General features: G+C 43.0%; 1 protein-coding gene across 1 annotated transcript; it reads left to right on the top strand.

Moving 5' to 3' along the window:
* Positions 1-8,346: 8,346 nt before the first annotated feature.
* On the top strand, positions 8,347-13,520 carry LOC6614342 (Fanconi anemia group M protein). The gene is made up of 6 exons (XM_032721652.1): positions 8,347-8,509; positions 8,567-8,900; positions 9,027-9,901; positions 10,004-12,649; positions 12,704-12,915; positions 12,970-13,520. Exons 1-6 carry the CDS (start codon positions 8,435-8,437, stop codon positions 13,289-13,291), a joined length of 4,464 nt encoding a protein of 1,487 aa, XP_032577543.1. The 5' UTR covers positions 8,347-8,434; the 3' UTR covers positions 13,292-13,520.
* Positions 13,521-18,622: the final 5,102 nt, after the last annotated feature.

Genomic DNA, 18,622 nt, shown 5'->3' with positions numbered 1-18,622 from the left:
GGGAACTGAAAGCCGGCACATGACAAACCCACTTGATAAATGTGACTTGGCCAGGCCCATTTACGTAGCCATACGCACATGATCAAATTAGCAATTTGATTTAGTTTCGCTTTACGTTAACATGGCTGCAGAACGGAGCGAATGCAATTAAGACAATCAAGTCGGAGAATCGAGAACGGAGACTCAGGCGTTCGTAGTTAGCCTAATGGTACACTTTGAGAAAATGTGCGAGGAGTAAGGCCATTCCGGTGATGGAGGAAGTCAGGACTTTGGCCAAGTAACACCATTGATATATGCTAATTTAAGCTCAAATCTAGCAACTTGTTTGTTTGATTAAGATTGCGAGATGGTGTTTACTTAAACTAGTTTTATAGTTTATAGTAGAACAATCAAAATACAAATAATTTCAATTTAATTTTTTATGTTTTTAGAAGTGTAACTCAACTACGTGGAGATTGTAGTTTACTACATTTTCCAGCACATTTTGTTGTTCAGATTTTATCACAGTGGCCTTCCAACATGGCGGCCAGTGCAAGGGGCAATAAACAAATTTCCAGCTAAGCCTTGCGGGCCGCGCTTTTAAGCCAAGTCAATGGCAATGGCCGCCTGCCCAGCTGGCCGGCCAATCAAAGCGGCCAGTTTCCAGTTTACCTCTTGCACTTAGCCAACTGGCTGGATATCTGCAGTGCAGTTCCGCTGCAGTGGGAGATTGCAAACTGGAAGTTAAGTCCCAGAACTGCGGCCTGGCCAGGATTTCTGAGTGATGTTTGTGTTCGTGCTGGCCTGGTCTTTCTGCCATTTCTGCCGTTTCTGGGGAGCCATTTGCATACGAACCTGGGGTTGGGGCCTGGCACATTATGTCATTATTATATCGTTGTAACGTGTAATTGGAGGAAAACTTTTGCCGCCAAATGACAAATGCATGCGCCAAAACGGACGAAACATCAAAAAGCCGCCGTCGAGCTTATGAATTACAAATAACCAGGCGACCAGGCAGCGAAATGGCCCCAGGTGGGCGTGGCAACCACATCTGCATGCCCATGCCCACAGTTCCAGTTCGGGCCAAGAGTACCTGCAGTGGGAGACCGATGCACTGGGGAAAACATACAACTTTACAATAGAAATAGGAAACTGAAATAAAACAACGTTCTTTGTTACTTAAATAAACAAAAAGCAACCTTACATGATGCATTTCTAAAATAGCTAAACTAAGTAAATGTTTTTGTTTAAATATATACTTGTTGAGGAAATACACACATCATAATATAAAATTTATTATTTCTAAGTTTTATCAAAATTAGCTAAACTGCCACATAATGACCAAAAATCACAGATAAGCAACTCGAAAAGTCGAAAGTGATCTTATAAATATTTATTCAGTTCATTATGGCCTGATCTGGATAAAGTGGTCAAATCATGATCAGTCTGGATTAGCCAATGAAACCTGTTTAAGCCTATACCCATATCTGTTGGCATATCTGTTCAAGTGACACTGCAAATCTATAGATATGGATAGTACGCGACTTTTCTCGCAGTGACTGCCATCCGTCATGGTGGTTCGTCTCGTTCGAGTTGCAAGCCAAAGCCAAGAAATACATTTAGCCAACTAATGCGCCAATTTAAATGCAGCAAGCAGACAAAATATTTAACTTAAATGGCAGTTGGGGCTGAATTGGAAATGAAAATGGAATCGGAATGGTTTGGAATGAAAACCGGGGGATGGAAATGGCACTGGCAACGGGAACGGGAATGGGAATGGAGCTGGCTTTTTGTTTAGCGTGTGTAATTTGGAAAATGAGATACTTTTGTGACTTGCCGAGTCTATAATTAATGCGAATACAACTGCAACATCGAGATACACCACCACCACCAGCACCGGCAACATTTGCTGGCACAGTTTCAAATATGGCGGCGGCAACGTCAACGCCGTCATTATATTTTTTTTATTGTTCTTACCACTTTGTTGCCCCGCCATTGTGGTTGTGGGTGTTGGCCCGGCCTTTGTGGCTTTGGCGCTCTTGAATTAATTGCATTTCACATGGCTCTGCATTCGGCACTCTGGTATTTTGCATGAAAATTAATTGCGGTTATTATTTATGTGATTTTCAATGTGCCATTGGGCAACAGTCTCGCGATTTGCCATGCAATGTTCAGCAGCAAACCACCGAAATTATCAGAAGATCGTTGGGCAAATGATGGCAATCGTTTGAAATGGGTATGTGGATCCTCGGGACAGTAAATAGATCCCATTATTTTCTCGTTCGAATGACTAAATTATGGGAATGGCAATTATTTGCTTGGATGCACATATGTGATTGTGCGGTCTTGTAACAAACGTCAATTATAAATATGAACAACATATTTTAGAATGGGTTCGCAAGCTTTTAAAGCAAATACTAAAAAGTTTGGAAACTACTTCTAACACAGCTAAAGGATTTTTAATAAAATAAATACTTTTAGGGTCTTAAACTTTAACAAAGTATCTATTTTGGCTGTAACACTCACCACATGCTATGGGTAATAAATTTTAAAAGTCAGTAAAAAGGCTTTAAAAACGAACATGTACTGTAAATCAAGGTTCAATCCTGTACTGGTTGGTGTTATTTTCCGTTTTGCGTGTTCGACTAATGTTTGAAAAATGAATATCTTTGATTAAAATGTTGAGAAGGAAAGAAACTGAAGTTTACCTACACCACAATGCCATAGAGCAGCTCAAAGCTGTTGCTATTTTGCGGTAAGTACATGTCACACAACCAGGCCCTAACGGTGATGACTTTGATGGCCAAAGCAGACTTATCGACCTGCTTGTTTGCGCTGAATGCACTCAAAATTTGAAGCTACTTAGGACCGGGTTAAGAGCAACCCGCAATTACAGGTGCCTGCACCTCGTGGACAAACCGGAGCATTGGAGTGTCACGCAAGTGGCTTTACGAGCTGCTTAGAGCCGCGACATTAATAAGCGGCTATACGAAAAGTCAGCAAAAAGAGCCAAGTCACAATTACGTGCCTGACTGCCGGCGATTCGAGGGGCTGCAGTTTAATGGCCAACGAACGCCTTCTCATTAAACGCTAAATTGCACGGGCGAATGACACGAATTCGGGAGACAGCCTGACAAAGCAGAAAAACGCCTAAATTTACTAAATATTGTAACTACGACAACATTGTAAGCGCGTTGCATGCACCTCCACACTGTGGCATTTAAGCCAGAATGTTAACGAACAAACAAAGTCGATGCTGGGATCGCGACAGGGTGGTGGCTGCCGATCGGGGTTTCGTTAGCCGATTCGAAAAAGGCTCCTAACATGCAAGGAAAGTGCACTGCAAAAAACTGGCAAATAGGTGAGTGGGTGCCTAAATTAACTATCTGTAGTCAACAAACAAGCTTAATACCTTTACTAATCAAATGGAAACAAAGTAGATAGATTTGATTAACTTGGCTCGACCTGCATGAATATTATTGATTATAATTTGCTCAAAGTATAATCTATAAGCAATCCCTTGTTTTACATACTTTTTAGTGCACTGCACTATTTACATACGAGTCTAGGATTATAAAACGGTAAGGCCCGCAGCCAATTTACTTGACTAAAGAGCGAGCTATGGTGAGAGGGTGAGGGGGACGGAGACGGGAGCTCCGACGCATGCAAAAATCAGGCTAATAGACGCTTGACGTTTTGACGTCTACTGCACCGCCCGTCAGCCCTATCATTAGGCGGGGGGTTGGTCGGGGAAGGGAGGTGGGTCTTCGGGGGAGTATGACAACATGCAATATGGTGATTTCTGATTTGCATGTCGGCCCCAACTGAACTGACTTGGCGCTGCTGCAACAAACGAAGCCGTCAGCTGCGGAGCAACGATGTTGCGAGCCAGGTAATTGCCACACGGCAAATTGTAACTCATAGTTAGCCGTAGTAATATGCTAAATTAATTGGACGATATGAAGTGCGTGATATTGACTGCTAATTAAGCAAGTTATTGCCAAGTTAGTAGCGCTTAGGCACGAGCTTGATTTAAGAAGCGCTGCACTCACATGCACATGTTTTTTTCATAGTACTCTGATGGATGGCGATGTATTAACTATATATATGTAATTGTTTCTGCTATTTTATGATTACGTTCTTATAACATCTCTCGGAATGTGCATTTTGAATTAAATGCACTTCTAACACGTGCATCGTGGCCATTTCCTAAGTTTCTTGGACAGCTGCCAGCTCAGGCACACCCACGGAAATTAGGTGAGCAAATAGTCGGCTTCCATTCATTGATCACTCCAGGCGAGATGAAGAGCGAAGCCCAGCAGGTAACTCGGTAGCCCGGCCTTCTGGGAAGGCCTCGAAGGACCCCTGGTCGGTACAAATTGCATATAATTATGCAACGCCACAGTCTCGGGAGTTCACACCTACCAGCCACCGATCCGGATCGAGGAAGTGTGCTCTCCCCGCATAAGCATATCCGTTTGGCCGTATCCAATTCCAGGGCTAGCGCCGAAGGACTTTCCTTTCTGGGCCCATTAAAGCTGTCGGTCGATTTAATGCCCTAGACGCCATTAGAGTCGATAGCCATCAAGCGATGGCGATCCCAACCCCATCCCCATGCCCAACCCCAACCCCAACCACAAAACCATTCATGTACCCTTTCCACTCCCGATCTGATCCGATTCGATCGCATGGCAGTCAGCACTTAGGAGAGCTGCCCGATTAACCCATGACAACAGGTGCGGCACGTATGTATGCAAAAGGATTGGCCGCGCGGGGGTTAATCGATTCGAGCATCGACTGGGCATCGGCGCCTGCAGCTGCGCCGTAATCTGATGAAGGGTTGATGGGTTCCTGGCGGAGCTGGAGATGGAAACGGCTATTGCCTTTATAATGAAATTGTGTTGACCAATTTGTTATTTCATTTCGTTGGCTCACAACAGCGCATCTTTCAGCTCCGTCCTGTGAAAGTGTGAAGTGTTCGTGGCTCGGCATGGGCGTGTCCTGATGATTCCGCACTCCGGTGTATCTCATCCTGCAGGTGCTGTTCTCATAAGCTCGACTTACTGCCCGCAGACACGAGCTAACCAAATGTTTGGCTGCAATTTTTGGCAATTTCAGCTAATGGAATCTCCCAATCTTTGCACAGGGAAAATTATTACTTGCAACCTCTATATTCGAATTGCCAACCTATATATGTAGTTAACCAATAAGGGCAAGCCGTTTCAGAATAAAGTATTTCTAAAAATAATATTGACTTGAGTCAAAAGCTTTCACTGCAAAAAGTATTCTCAACTCAATTGCCTATTCGTATAATAAAAATCGATTCGTCGAATTAAATATTTATCAATTGTTGCGAAGATCAAAATAAGAACTGTTTACTCATAACAGTAAAACGATTTTAAAAGTCTTTAAGTTATTAATGCTTATATTAATATGCAGAATATTAGGAATAGAAATACAAACATTTATTTTAGATTCTTTAATGGGAATGCGATCTCTTCTCCAATAATATTCTCAATCTTAAATATATTTGCTTTTCATTAGTTACACATATTTATACCCGTTTATCGTAGGTTTACTGGGAATACTTTATTCGTTGAAAAGTATGTAAAGAGCTTACAACAAATTATTCAATTCGGACTATAGAAATCTATTAATAGTATTCCATGTAAGATTTCTCCGTTTATATATTAACGGGTATCCAATAGTCGTGGCACTCGACTGGAGCGTTCTTACATATGTACCTTTACTTGCATTTACTTTTTACTTTTTCAAGATATATTTTTTCAGTGTTGCCCAGGTTGAACTTGCACATCGAATTACTTCGGGTGGTGGCTAATATACGAAATGTTTTATTGCCCGGCAACAACCGGGGAAACAAATATGGCAGCCCAGATAATTGGCAGCCATTTTGAGCTGCATTGGGTTTAGTTTGTCTTTCCATTTATTTGTTTGTCCGTCTGGTGGCGACACGCGCCGCTGAGTTCTGAGTTCTGGGAGCTGGCAATCGGCAAAATGCCACTGCAGCCCCATAATAGACGCAACTGCAACTTCGAATGCACTGCGACTGCGGTAGACAATCGCTGAAACGTTGATTACCCACTGGTGCAGCTGTCGCCAGCCCATTGTAGCTGGCACCGCAAATCCAGGCCCATTTCCGCCCGAGGTCCCAGCACTTAGTTTTAATAAGTGCTAATGAGTTGCCCAAGCCACAGAGGTACTGTGCATTTGCGAGCTAGAGTTGTATTCTTCAAGACATTGAATCCCAGCACTCTAAAAGGGAGTACCCACATAAGCCTTCAAAAGTTAAATTAAATTATATTTTAATATATATAATAACTTGCACATATGCTTTTTAAAAAGAAGTAAGAGGTTAACTATTGTAAAATCCGACTGATAACATTCTTGCAACATTTTCTTGTTAGGCCCTCTTAACACTTTTATTTGAGTGACTGTTTCAAGCGTAGTGAATACCCTTTGGATCACTCCAACCCCGGCTAAAAGCACTTTGCATAAATGGGTCTGAGCCCTTTCTGGCCTGGTTTCCCGTGGTGGCTGCTTCCGCTTGGGCAACTTTGTATGGAGAGTGCTCGTTATGATGGCAACCGCAAATACTCGTAACTTGGCGACTTGGCGTCGTCGGAGATAAGTCGATGAGTCAAGAAGGGTATGGCAACCGCATCGCATCGCAGCACAGCGCATAAGTCATGACATTTATGTTGGCCATGTCGGGCAGGGCATTGCAATAACCTGTGACTCATCACATGTGCCCATAGGACACTCAAATCTACGCTCAGATATCTGGTCATTAGGCTCATTAAAGCGGCAGCCAATTAATAAACAAAAATAAATAATTGCACAATTCATTTGGTAATTAGACATGGCTCATAAAGCCGAATTAGGCAAAAGGCGTAGTGCCCATGGCCCACAGATACAAACAGATATCCCACAGATAGCACGCACACCGAGATACATTCATACATTCATGTACATATATTGTCTATATGAGGAGGGAGCCCCGAAGAGAGGGAGAACTTCATGCAAATGAAATGAAATTGACTAGAGAGCCAGCAAATTGAGTGTGTCCCGTGTACCCGGGTATTTCTGTCCCAGCTCACGTTGGCTGCCGAATGGGGTGCCCCGCCCCATCCCCAGCCCCCCACTACTAGCAAACACACGAACGTACGTACATAAGTGAACAATTCATTTGTCACACTAAATTTGTTTCAATTCATTTGCTCGGAATGACAAATAATGCGATATAATTACATTTTGTGAGTGTTCTCCGGTGCCCGCGCTTTTCCGCGGGAGTGGGCCATGACATCCAGCACTCGGACTCAGATGATTCCCCCACACACGGTCAATGCTCATTAGGTGGAGATTTTGAAATGAGATTGCGACTATTTACGTATGTTTTTCCGTCAAACTTGGCCAAGTGTATGTATGTGCTTGCTAATTATCGTTTTCCCTCATCAGCAGCAGGGGCAAGGATTTGTGGAATAACTTCAGAATTTAAGGGTGAGTTTAGTCAGCATGGGAGTATATTATTTCAATTATATTATTCGTCTCATACATTAAATTTACCAAATATAACACGGCCTATAGTTTCAAATTCAGTTATATTCTATTAATTAATCCATTCATTAAAATGTATTTCTTAAATATCCTAATGGTGCTACCAGTTCAATTGTATCTACCCGTACTGCTTTTCCTTTGATAACAAGCATTTCTGTTGGGGTAACACAAACATGTAAGAACGGTCGTTGGAAGCGCCTAATTTAAGACAATCAGAACATCTACGACAGAAATATCGCGAAAAGTACTCGGGCAATCTGAAAGAACGCAGTGTGTATTCGCCCAATTACGAACTGGCGACATTAAATGGGGCTTGACATTTCCGGGCAGATTGTGAGGTCTTCGTTTTCGTAAGGATTTCGGCATTTTAGAAATACCTTTCACCAATGAATGAATGGTGTTGATACGGATAAATTAAAATCTAAAAATTGATCCACTACTGTCATTTTAATTTTATTCACTAAATTCAAATGTTTGAAATTGGCGCACTTTTATTTGAATTTAAGTGCTCGTCAAATATATACGAAGTGGCGCCATCTGGAGCAGTGCTGCCACTCTTGTATTTGGCGCCATTTTATAGCACTGTTTAATGGCTCAGCGAAACCGCGCGATAAAAAGCCGATTAAAGTTTGCTTAGATAGCTAACCATTTATAAGCATTTTATCAATTATTATTTATTACCCCAGCTTTATAGGATTTTACAGACTAAAATTAGTTTTCGTGTCACGATTTGTATGATCGATATCGCGCGCCACACCAACAGCGCCACCTGAAACGATTAGCTCATCACTAACGGAATGTTATGTTATAAACACAATGTAAAGCAATGTAAACATGTAGATCGTAGCCCAGCAGTTGTTATCAAAAGATTGCTGCTATCATGGATGTGAAATGGATGGACGATGACGAAGACCTAGTGGCGGCCTTGGCGATGCACGAAGAGCTGAAGACCGAGGTATTTACTTGTATTTACTCCTGTGAGCAATGAGTCTCTCACAGTTTAGATCCTCAGGATGCCGACGTAACACGTCGAGAACTTTTCGACGAAGTCTGCGATGGCTTCGATATGGCCACTGGAAACAACTGGATATATCCCAACAACCTGCCCCTGCGATCATATCAACAAACCATCGTCCAGTCGGCGCTGTTCAAAAACACCCTGGTGGTGTTGCCCACGGGATTGGGAAAGACCTTCATTGCGGCGGTGGTTATGTACAACTTTTACAGGTGGTATCCAAAAGGGAAGATCGTGTTCATGGCACCCACGAGGCCCCTGGTCTCGCAGCAGATCCACGCATCCCAGAAGATCATGCCCTTTCCATCTGAAGATACGGTGCAGCTAACAGGTCAGTTCAAATGAAAGGGCTTATTTACATATCCTTACCGGGTTATAAGAATAAGAACCTGAATGTGCCGACTGCCTTACAAGCTCTGAATACAAAAAATAAACTCCAGTCCCATTTCTATTCCAGGCCAACTTCCTCGACCCAAACGAGCTGAGCTGTGGGCCTCCAAGCGGGTCTTCTTCGCCACCCCGCAGGTAGTGCACTCAGACATGCTGGAAGCTGATGGCGGATCCAGCTTTCCCTTTGGGTCCATCAAGTTAATAGTGGTGGATGAGGCGCACCGGGCCAAAGGTCGCTATGCGTACACCCAGGTGGCCGACTGTCTGATGGCACGTAACAGGCACTTCCGGATGCTTGCCCTGTCCGCTACACCGGGAAGAACCATGGAGGATGTGGCAGCTGTGTGCCGAAACCTATACATTTCCAATCTGCAAGTTCGCTGGGACACCTCGATCGACGTGCAGCCCTACATACACAGGCGGACGATTCGAACCATAGTGGTCTCCCTGAAGGAGAGAATAAAGGAGCCGAGAGAACGATTGCTGCAGATCATCGAACCATACCTACGCCAGCTTACGGAAGCGGAGATTTTTAAAGGCAACAAGGGAACCGTAAGCAGAAATAGTTTGCTCTTTGAGCAGAAAAGCTTCGTCGAACGATCAGCGCAAGGCCAGCGGCATCCGGATCACAACATAATAATGAGCAACTTCGCCATGTGCATCAGCATGTACCACTCGCTGGACCTAATGGAGCGGCACGGTCTTCGCGTCTTCGTCAACAATTTCGATGCAGACGAGGACGGGCGAGAGAAATTTGTGCTGGCCAGAGATGGTAATCTGAGGAATTTGGTGGAGCAGGTGCGCCAAGAACTCGGCGCCAATCCCCTAGATTACACCACGCATGCCATGACGAATGGAGAAGTGCCGCCTTTGCCATCTAATCTAGACTTTGGACATGCCAAATATGAGAAGTTGCGGCAGGTGCTGGTGCAACACTTTCAGGTAGGGGGAAAATATCATAAAAATAAATCTGCGAGTTTTCATATAATTTTCATGAAACCGATAAGCTTATTCCCTTTTTAATAAAAATGTTTTCTTGATTAGGCAAACCCCGATTCCCGCGCCATTGTTTTCTGCGAGTACCGTGAGTCCGTGATGCTGATTCACCGTCTACTCCTTCAACACAGACCGGTGCTCCGTCCGCGCTGTTTTGTTGGCCAGGGCAGCACAGTTGGAGCAAGCTACGCTCTCACCCAGAAACAGCAGCTGCAGATAATGACCGACTTTCGATCCGGCACCAGCAACGTTCTGGTGGCCACGTCGATCGGAGAGGAAGGCTTAGACGTGGGCGAGGTGGAGATGATTGTGTGCTTCGACATTTGCAGCACTAATCCCACTAGATTTATTCAGCGGATTGGGCGAACTGGAAGGAAAAAGAATGGAGAGGTGGTCATGCTAGTGACCGAAGGACGAGAACAGCAGGTACTTAAGGATGTTCTGGCCAACAAGGATCAAATCAACAAGAAGCTATTGAATTCGTCCGTTGTTAAATTTTCGCTTTATAAGCAAAATCCTCGAATGGTGCCATTAAAATTTCAACCAAAATGCGTGGAGAAACACATGGAGCCAATTGCTGAGGAGAAACCCAAGCCGAAGTCGTCAGCCAAGACGAAAGAATCCAGGAAGCGTAAGCAACCAGTTGCACAGACTGGTAGCCTAAGGAAATACTTCAAAGAAAGCCCTCCAACGGAGAGTCAGCACGGAATATTGCAGGGAATCAAACAATACCAAATGAGCGATGCTTCGCAGCAATTGGTTAAACAGCAAGTCCTACGGCGCAGCGTAACTCTGAAGAACTTCTTTGGGGAAACTCAGGCCAGCTCGACGTTAACCAGCAGTCAGGAAGATGTGCAACGCCTCCGGAAACTTACTCGCCTTCTGCAGTCAAACAAGCCATTGGTTTCAGACTCCAAGGATCTTATGAGCCATCTGCAGGACGATCACTTACCCAGGCAAATAAAGCTCTACTTACTCAAAAGTAATCCCGAATTTCTGAGGGAAACCCATTCGAAGATGCAAATCCAGAGCGAGTTGAATATAGCTGATGATCGCTTAAATAGTCGACAGCGACGCACTAGAAATAATTATCAACTGCTTCTGGACATTTGTGACGGAATGGACCAGATGAATGAGCTTCTTCAAGGGAATAATAGTGGAGCAGAGATTAGCTTCAGGGATGAACTAAATCCAATGTATAATCAGAGCCCGAAAAAGATCGATACCATTTGTGATAAGATTTTCGAGGGTCTGAATGAGCATGGCCTAAACTCGGACAATTTTGAACTGAAGCAAGATCTCTTGGAAAAACTTGAGCTTCGAAATCTGGAAACCACAGTAAACGAGAAACTGGGTGGCATTGAAGCTTCCTGGTCAGAAGAAGAGTGGGATCAACAGGAGGAAGACGTGAAATTCGAGTCCATGTACCTAAGCCAGCAATTGAACTTACCAGAAGCGGATGTTGTCCCCCATAGCTCAACGCCGCTCAGGGTCAAACCCTTGAGCAAATTAAAGTTTGAAACCCTGCAAGGCGATATTGAAGAGGAATATCATTTCGGGATGGAAGCTAGTGAATTGGGGGACAACTTGGGTCGACTAAATTCACTGATGAACGCCAGTGATTTGAAGATTAAAGCGACTGAAAGAATTGCACCTATTCCTATAGTAGACTCTAAAATTGAGACAAATCACTTTCGAGCCGTTGAAGAAAGTCAAAGATCAACTCCTATTCCCATTGCAAAATCTTCAGGGGAATCAAATCACTGTCATGTTAATGAAAATAGTGAGATATATCCAACGAGCATAGATGATACGAAAGTTAAGTCCTCTTTAAATCTGAAAATACAGGCAGAATCCATTGTCGATGACTTGGATATCGACTTGGATGATTTTCTAGAGCCAATGGACAAGGAACTGGAATTAGCCTCCCAGACAAATGGGAAGTCGCAAAAGAACATCCTAGATCACCAGACGGAAAAATTTGAGGAAAACTGCCAGCAGAAAGAAACTGCACACAACGATGACCTTGATCTAACGGCCGAGGACTTGAAAGAATTTCTAGAGCCGATGGTGGAGGAAGTGGAGTTGATGAGCCAACAAAAGGCGAATGACTTCAAGGACTTTCTCGAGCCAATGGCAGAGGAGTTAGAGCTAGTGAGCCACCAGAACAAAAATATACTGCTTCCAAGTACAGGAACGATTAAAAACTCAGAAAATCAAAACTTACATGAGAATGGCTCGAGAACCGTTTCGCCAGATATCTTTGGGTCTGACTCCATGTCACCTTTGAAGCCCCAAGGAAAAAGTCTGGCCGCCAAATTGGCAGCCAAGGCAGCAGCAAAGGTTTTGCCTTGCCCACCGCTAAATTCAGCAGGTCTTAATTCGCCGGAGAACCGGAAACGCACCAATTCTTCTATCCAGGATAAGTCTCCAAGCATCTTTGATCTATATTTAAATCGAATGCGGGGTCGTGGTCGTCTGGCTAAAGCTGCGCAGAATCTGCACCGTATAACTTCAACGAATCCTACCATCTCAGTACCTAAAGACGAAGAGGATTCACCTATTGCGCGGCGTCCATCCAAACGGAAGATTGTTATAAGTTCCGATGAGGAAGAGGAGCAGAAGCCACAGGTTGCGGAAACACAAGCGGATTGCGAGTCCGATGATTACGAGCGAATTCTTGACACGCAAATGGTATATATCCCTAAGTTTAGAATTTTATCCATACGTCTAATATATGTTTTTCAGCCTGATCCGCCTAAGACTCCAACGAGACCTCGACACAAACGTAGTAAATTCAATTCCTTTATTTTGGATGAGGCTGAAAAAAGCGGATCGGACCATGAGGAGGAAGGGGAGACTACCATAGGCAAATATCTGAAGGACTCCATGATCGTTTCAAGCGATGATGAGGACCATAACGACACAAACACTCATGCTATTTACCTTCGTGCACTCAAGTAAGTCGAATGTGAATTATAAATGCGTCTAACTAAAAAACATCTCGTTGCTAGGAGCCCCATTCAAAGACCAGGTGCCTTCAAGATGCCTCCTCCACGAGTTTTTCGCGACGAATCGCACATATTTTCTCAGCCAGTGGAAGACGATTCCTCGCAGTACATGCAATGCTCATTTATCGTTGATGATGAAAGCTCAACGATTGAACGAGGGCATGATGTCTCCGAATGTCCTCTTGAGAAAGCGGAACGTATTCTAAAGGAGCGAAGAAAGCAACGTCGACTAGGTAAGGTGCCTCCGGCTCCGGTTAATAAACGGCGTCGATTACAAACCATTAGCACCTCAAGCGATGAAGATGATGTTGTTTTAATCGATTAAAAGCTACGTCACTTCCCAGTGCCATTCCATTGAATTGTTTGTGATTTGTTTAACTGTTTCCGATTTTATTTCGTTTGATAATCTTGTAAATTTATGTCAATACGTGATCCAGATCTTTATAAGTCCAATTAATTGTTAATATTTTTAAGTCAAACGAGTACAATAATTTAACTAGGTTACATTGTTTTACGTACAAATAATAAAATTAACAAAATATTTAACAATATAATTATATGTTGCGTTTTTCTGTTTGTAAACCTTCATAACTCATTTATGCATTCAATCAAGGAGTAATTATGGAATTCTCAAGTTCTTGCGAGTATCTTACTTCAATAGTGAACCTGTTAGTAGCTTAAATACTGTTAACTATAAGCTGCATGAATCAAAAATCTATTCCTATCTCCTGTTTAATAATTTAAATTCTCTACCTACTTCGATCGTTTTTAAAATGCGCGCCCAGTGTTTCAATCGAACTATATATCCAAAAGTGTTTCCTAGCACTTTTTAGAACATAAAATTCTAGTATCGCTGATTTGGTACAATTTTAGCTGGCAACACTACGAACTATTCGTTGTCTGGTGCTGCCAGACTATATTAATTTATTACAATACGAATGGCTCCCTAGATGGCGCTATACTTGGGGTGCTCTTTTATCATGAGAAATACATCGCCATCTTACGGGTAAGGTGGGAACGCACAGGCCGCCAGATGGCGCGCAATATGAGATTGCTGTTGGGACTTATTACTTGAAGATATAAGATACATTGAAGTTATAAGATAAATTATAAGTTAAAATAGTAGATCCACATGATAATTCATGTAAAATAATTAAGATGTTCTTAAAACTCGTGTAAGCTTGTTCATTACTAAAAAAAAAATATGAAAAGAAAGAATAATTTCCTAAATATAGTTTTATAATTTAATAATAGTAATTTAATTTAACTATACAACTACAAAAAGAGATCGGTGATTGTGGCGACTGTTAGGTACCCCTTAATCAGATAGTGAAAAACTAGAAAACAGTAGTTAATATGGGAGGCAAGAGAGTGCGTGGTCGCACGGACGTACATATCTTGCAGCGAATTTAGTATACCCTTTCTTTGTACCAATAACGGTTATAAAAACAAATTTATATATTCTACAACATAAACAAAATGTCTGCTGCCCAACACTATAACATCAGTGAAACAAAAAACGCAACACTTTTATGCTCTAATTCTTTGTGATTTACTTATCTCATTCCAACGGTCGTAATAACGGATTTACCAACTTACCAACTTTGTCGAAAATGTATTTTGACTGTATTTTAATTTTCCGGGGGCTGTCCTGCTCATCGACATTTAAGACTTGTTTGAGTATGTTTATGCTCATAGTTATCTACCAAAATTTTTTCCGTTCCAGTATGCGGCATAATCAATAATTTTTAATTTAACAACAATCGCACAATCGTTTCAACGTAATAACCATTATTATATTTTCAACAACAACAGAAACGGCAGGCAGCAACAACAAAAAGTCAATTCAATTTTAATGGAGTAGCAATAAAACAGAAAAAGCGAAAAAAATGATATAGCCATGCGGCATGGCCGAAAGCCGTGAGCTGTGAGCTGTGAGCCGAACTCAGCCAACCAGTCGGGCAATGGCAATACCATTTTGCAATTGCAATAAAATAATTTAAAATCGTTTTCATCAACATCAGCTCAAAGAGTTTCTGTTGCCGCTCGAAATGCAAAAATGATTTTGCGGCAATCAGCAATTCCCTGGCCCGACGATGATGACGTTGACTTGTTGATGATCCAAACGATGGATGGCTGTTTGAAATTGATTCGCTGTGAATGCGATGGCCAGTCCAAGACATGGCCACTTCATAGCCATCATGGCCGAGTCCAAGCCAATTGCAGGTTGTAACCCGGTCCTGAAGTCTTTACGGCCCCGCCGATTTTCTTAATACGAAACGTGTCTGCCTGATGCGCCGTGTCCAATTTTGTAGTTCGTTCTTTTGTAGGGTATGCTAAATCGCGCTCGAATTTCGAATGCGTTCTCAGAGTTTCACTGGGCATGGGCCTGGGCTCCATAAACGGCCGGCTGAAAAGGGGCTGGGCACATCGTTTTACTCGATTTGCGGTTAAATTGTCTTGCGAAACAAAACCAATTTCAATTTCACACAAAACGTTTTGTGGGAATTACGCAAAGGTGTACGTCGGACGTGCTGCTAAACTATCTCTTTCTGTCCGAAGAACTGCAATAAGTGGTCAGCAATCGCAGCCGATCTCATCGGAAGTGTTTTCGCTGATTGCCATTGGCATTGCCTGAAAAGGTCCAAGTCGCTTCACGGAAATGATCGCTGGTAATGATTTATAATGAAGAGCAGACGAAGCGCTGGCACTCAGAAAAGCGCACAACCTAGACATTGATACTTTCAGGTATTAACAGACTAAAAGAGGGGATAATATTCTAAGAAATTCTAAAATCGTTGCTTAACTGGTAAGCTACTTTCAGTACATTTAATGATTTCTTTCATTTCGAAAGAAACTACCCCAAAGTGTACATCTGTAGTTCAGGAGTTGAAGAACCGCTCTGTATACAAATAACAATAATTTTTCTCTGTGCAGGCCATAAGGTTGATTTGGCTCAATTCCTTCCCAATGACAAATCGATTTCAAATTGCCCGCTGGCAATTTGGTGAGACAATGGAAACGCCCACCAACGTGGCTCGTGGGCCTCACTCCACCGACCTCTATCATATCTCCTGACAAATTGATATTGTCTAAGCCATTTTCGATATGCATATTTATGTTCTCGATAGGTTTCTTTGTTTGACTCACGACCGTGTGTTGCCTGGCTTTATCGCTTTACAATTTTTCTTGGCTTTCATTCACTGAGCTTGGTGGCCTAGTGGCTTGTCAGCACACATTACTGGAAGACCGAGGGCTCTGTGGTAACCGTGGCCATGGCCGATCATCCAAGCGCATCATCCACATCCGGTACGGAGTTCTTTGTGCCTTTGCTGCCCCAGTGATAACTTTTCTGATGAGCCGTTGACTGCTCTTGTCATATTATCGTGTTTGCTTGTCAAAAGCGCCAGGCAATTATGGACTGGACTTTGTGTGGGCCACGACTGGATGTTCACATATTTACGAGGCTTTATGGCCGCTGTCTTTGATTAATGCGTGACAGGCGAGGAGACGCTGGCCAAATGAATACTAAACTTCGCTGCCCCGCCACATAAAGGCGACATCAATTAGCTCTCGGGCATAAATACATTAACACAAATCGCCGAGCATTTGGAGTGCCCATGCCCATTCCCGTTTGCAATCCCATTCCCAATCCCGTTCCCGTTGAGAAACGATGCGTATACGCTCCGTGTGCCCGCTTATCGCCGCTTGTAAATGTCTCAACTATTTGTTAAATGCTAAAGCGACATGGTCATAATGGAAATGACAACTTAACAGCAATGACGCGGATGGGTATGGCAAAAATGTTAAAAGGCTCAGTCAAGTGGTCTCCAGATCTCCGTCTCCAGCGAGACCCGATCTCCTCCTGGAGCTGGAGCCTTGCCGTGATAACTGTATTGAGAGTGTCATTAACATTTTGATTTGGTTGGCTCGCAGCCCCAGCGCCACTTCAACTCTATTATGAGCCTCGACTGCATTTCGCTGGCTACTTATCGCCACACCAGACATGCACATCATTTGTTAAGCAAATACACAGAGCGCAAAAAGGTTACACTTTATATGTAATCCAATAAAATGGCATGCCTATAAAGACGATTTTAATTGTGATAATCAACCGAATAGCAATTCAATTTCAAGTGAAGTTTGATTTTGTCATTTATAGGTAATAATTTCAGAACTATAAGCTATTATTAAGTCTAATCCAGCAGTTAAAAGGTAATGCAATTTTATAATGCTATGTTTTATTTTTAAACTCTTTCTGTGCAACTTATAAAATTCGCAGTGCAGAGTCACCGTCCAGGTTGATTCCTCTTACCCCTTTCGATTGTGCGAGGCAATTAATCAGGTCCCTGTTTTCGCATGCAAAATGAAAACACCTTTTTAAAGACATCAGCATCAGCATCAGCGGCACACGGAGCAACAAGAACAACCACAACGATGTCATCAATCAGCTGAAAACTTGGAACTCGGGGCCGGAGGGTGGAACTGGATCCGTGTGGCACTTTTCGTTTGGTGGTGGCGGTGGTGTGGGTGCAGGCGAAATTAAAAAGCGTCAATTTGTCACACGTGGTCAGCTTTGGAGCGGACAGGATCCAGTCCCCATCCTCAAGTTGTCATTAACAACGGTTTTGCGGTTGAGTCTTTAATTGCCCCCGTGTTCGGTCCGAGCATCCGATTTGGAGTTTCCAGGCTGGCACAGTTTTACGGCCTTCTCTTGAAGAGTTATTAACTGCGCTTGCGATCCATTAAGTGGGCAATTGGATGGAAGTGTGGGTGTAATGGAAGCTGGCCAATCGCAGTGTCTCGCCAACGGAAAATGGTATATGAGGTGTCTGAAGGGGCTATTTTCGGTGGGGGGATTCGACGACATCTTACGCCTGCACAGACATTCATCAAGCTTTGTCACTCGGCCGGCGATGTTGCACAAAGATATTGGTACTAATGGCGGTTTAAGGCTACCCGTAATGGCTTTCGAATATTTCCAAAAATAATTGAAAACATTACTGAATTGTAATCATAAATATTCAAGTTATCAATATAGAAATAAGGGATTAACGTACTTGGGAAAAGTTTAAAATAGTTTTACGATAGACCTCGTAATGTATGCTCAAATTTTGTTTAAATCGACCAGCAATTCAATCGGTATTTTAGATAAACAAACCTTTTAAAATTGCATAGGAACTGATTAAAAAACATTTAGCAAGTGAAATGTTAAGGTGTTTCAAAAACACGATTTCAACTGTTCAATGTTAAAAAGCAAACAATGTCCACACAGGTACTTGAAATAACTTGGAATATAATTGAGTGCCCTTAGGAATGAGCCTATGCCCATTTGGGAACGCTCCGACTAAAAGTTCATCATTTTTCTGCTAATGACAGGACGGCCATTTTGAAATATTCAAGAGCCAGAGGCTGGCGCAACTCCGAGGTGGTTCTATCACCATTAGCCGCGGACTGCAGTCCCACTCACAGTCGTGCAACTCCCACTTGGCGGAGCTCTGGGACTCGGCGGAGGAGCAAACAAGTTTCATTTGTCAGTTGGCCAAGGCGATTTTCTGGCAGCAGACCGGGCTGCAGACCGCTGGATGCATTTCCCAACACCTGGACGAGGCTTTCCGGCTGAGGCCATTTGAAATTAATGAACTGTGATTCACGG

The sequence above is a fragment of the Drosophila sechellia genome, chromosome 3R (assembly GCF_004382195.2).
Source record: "Drosophila sechellia strain sech25 chromosome 3R, ASM438219v1, whole genome shotgun sequence".
Lineage (NCBI taxonomy): Eukaryota > Metazoa > Arthropoda > Insecta > Diptera > Drosophilidae > Drosophila > Drosophila sechellia.
The sequence above is the reverse complement of the archived record's forward strand: the minus strand, read 5'-3'. Positions and strand labels throughout refer to the sequence as shown.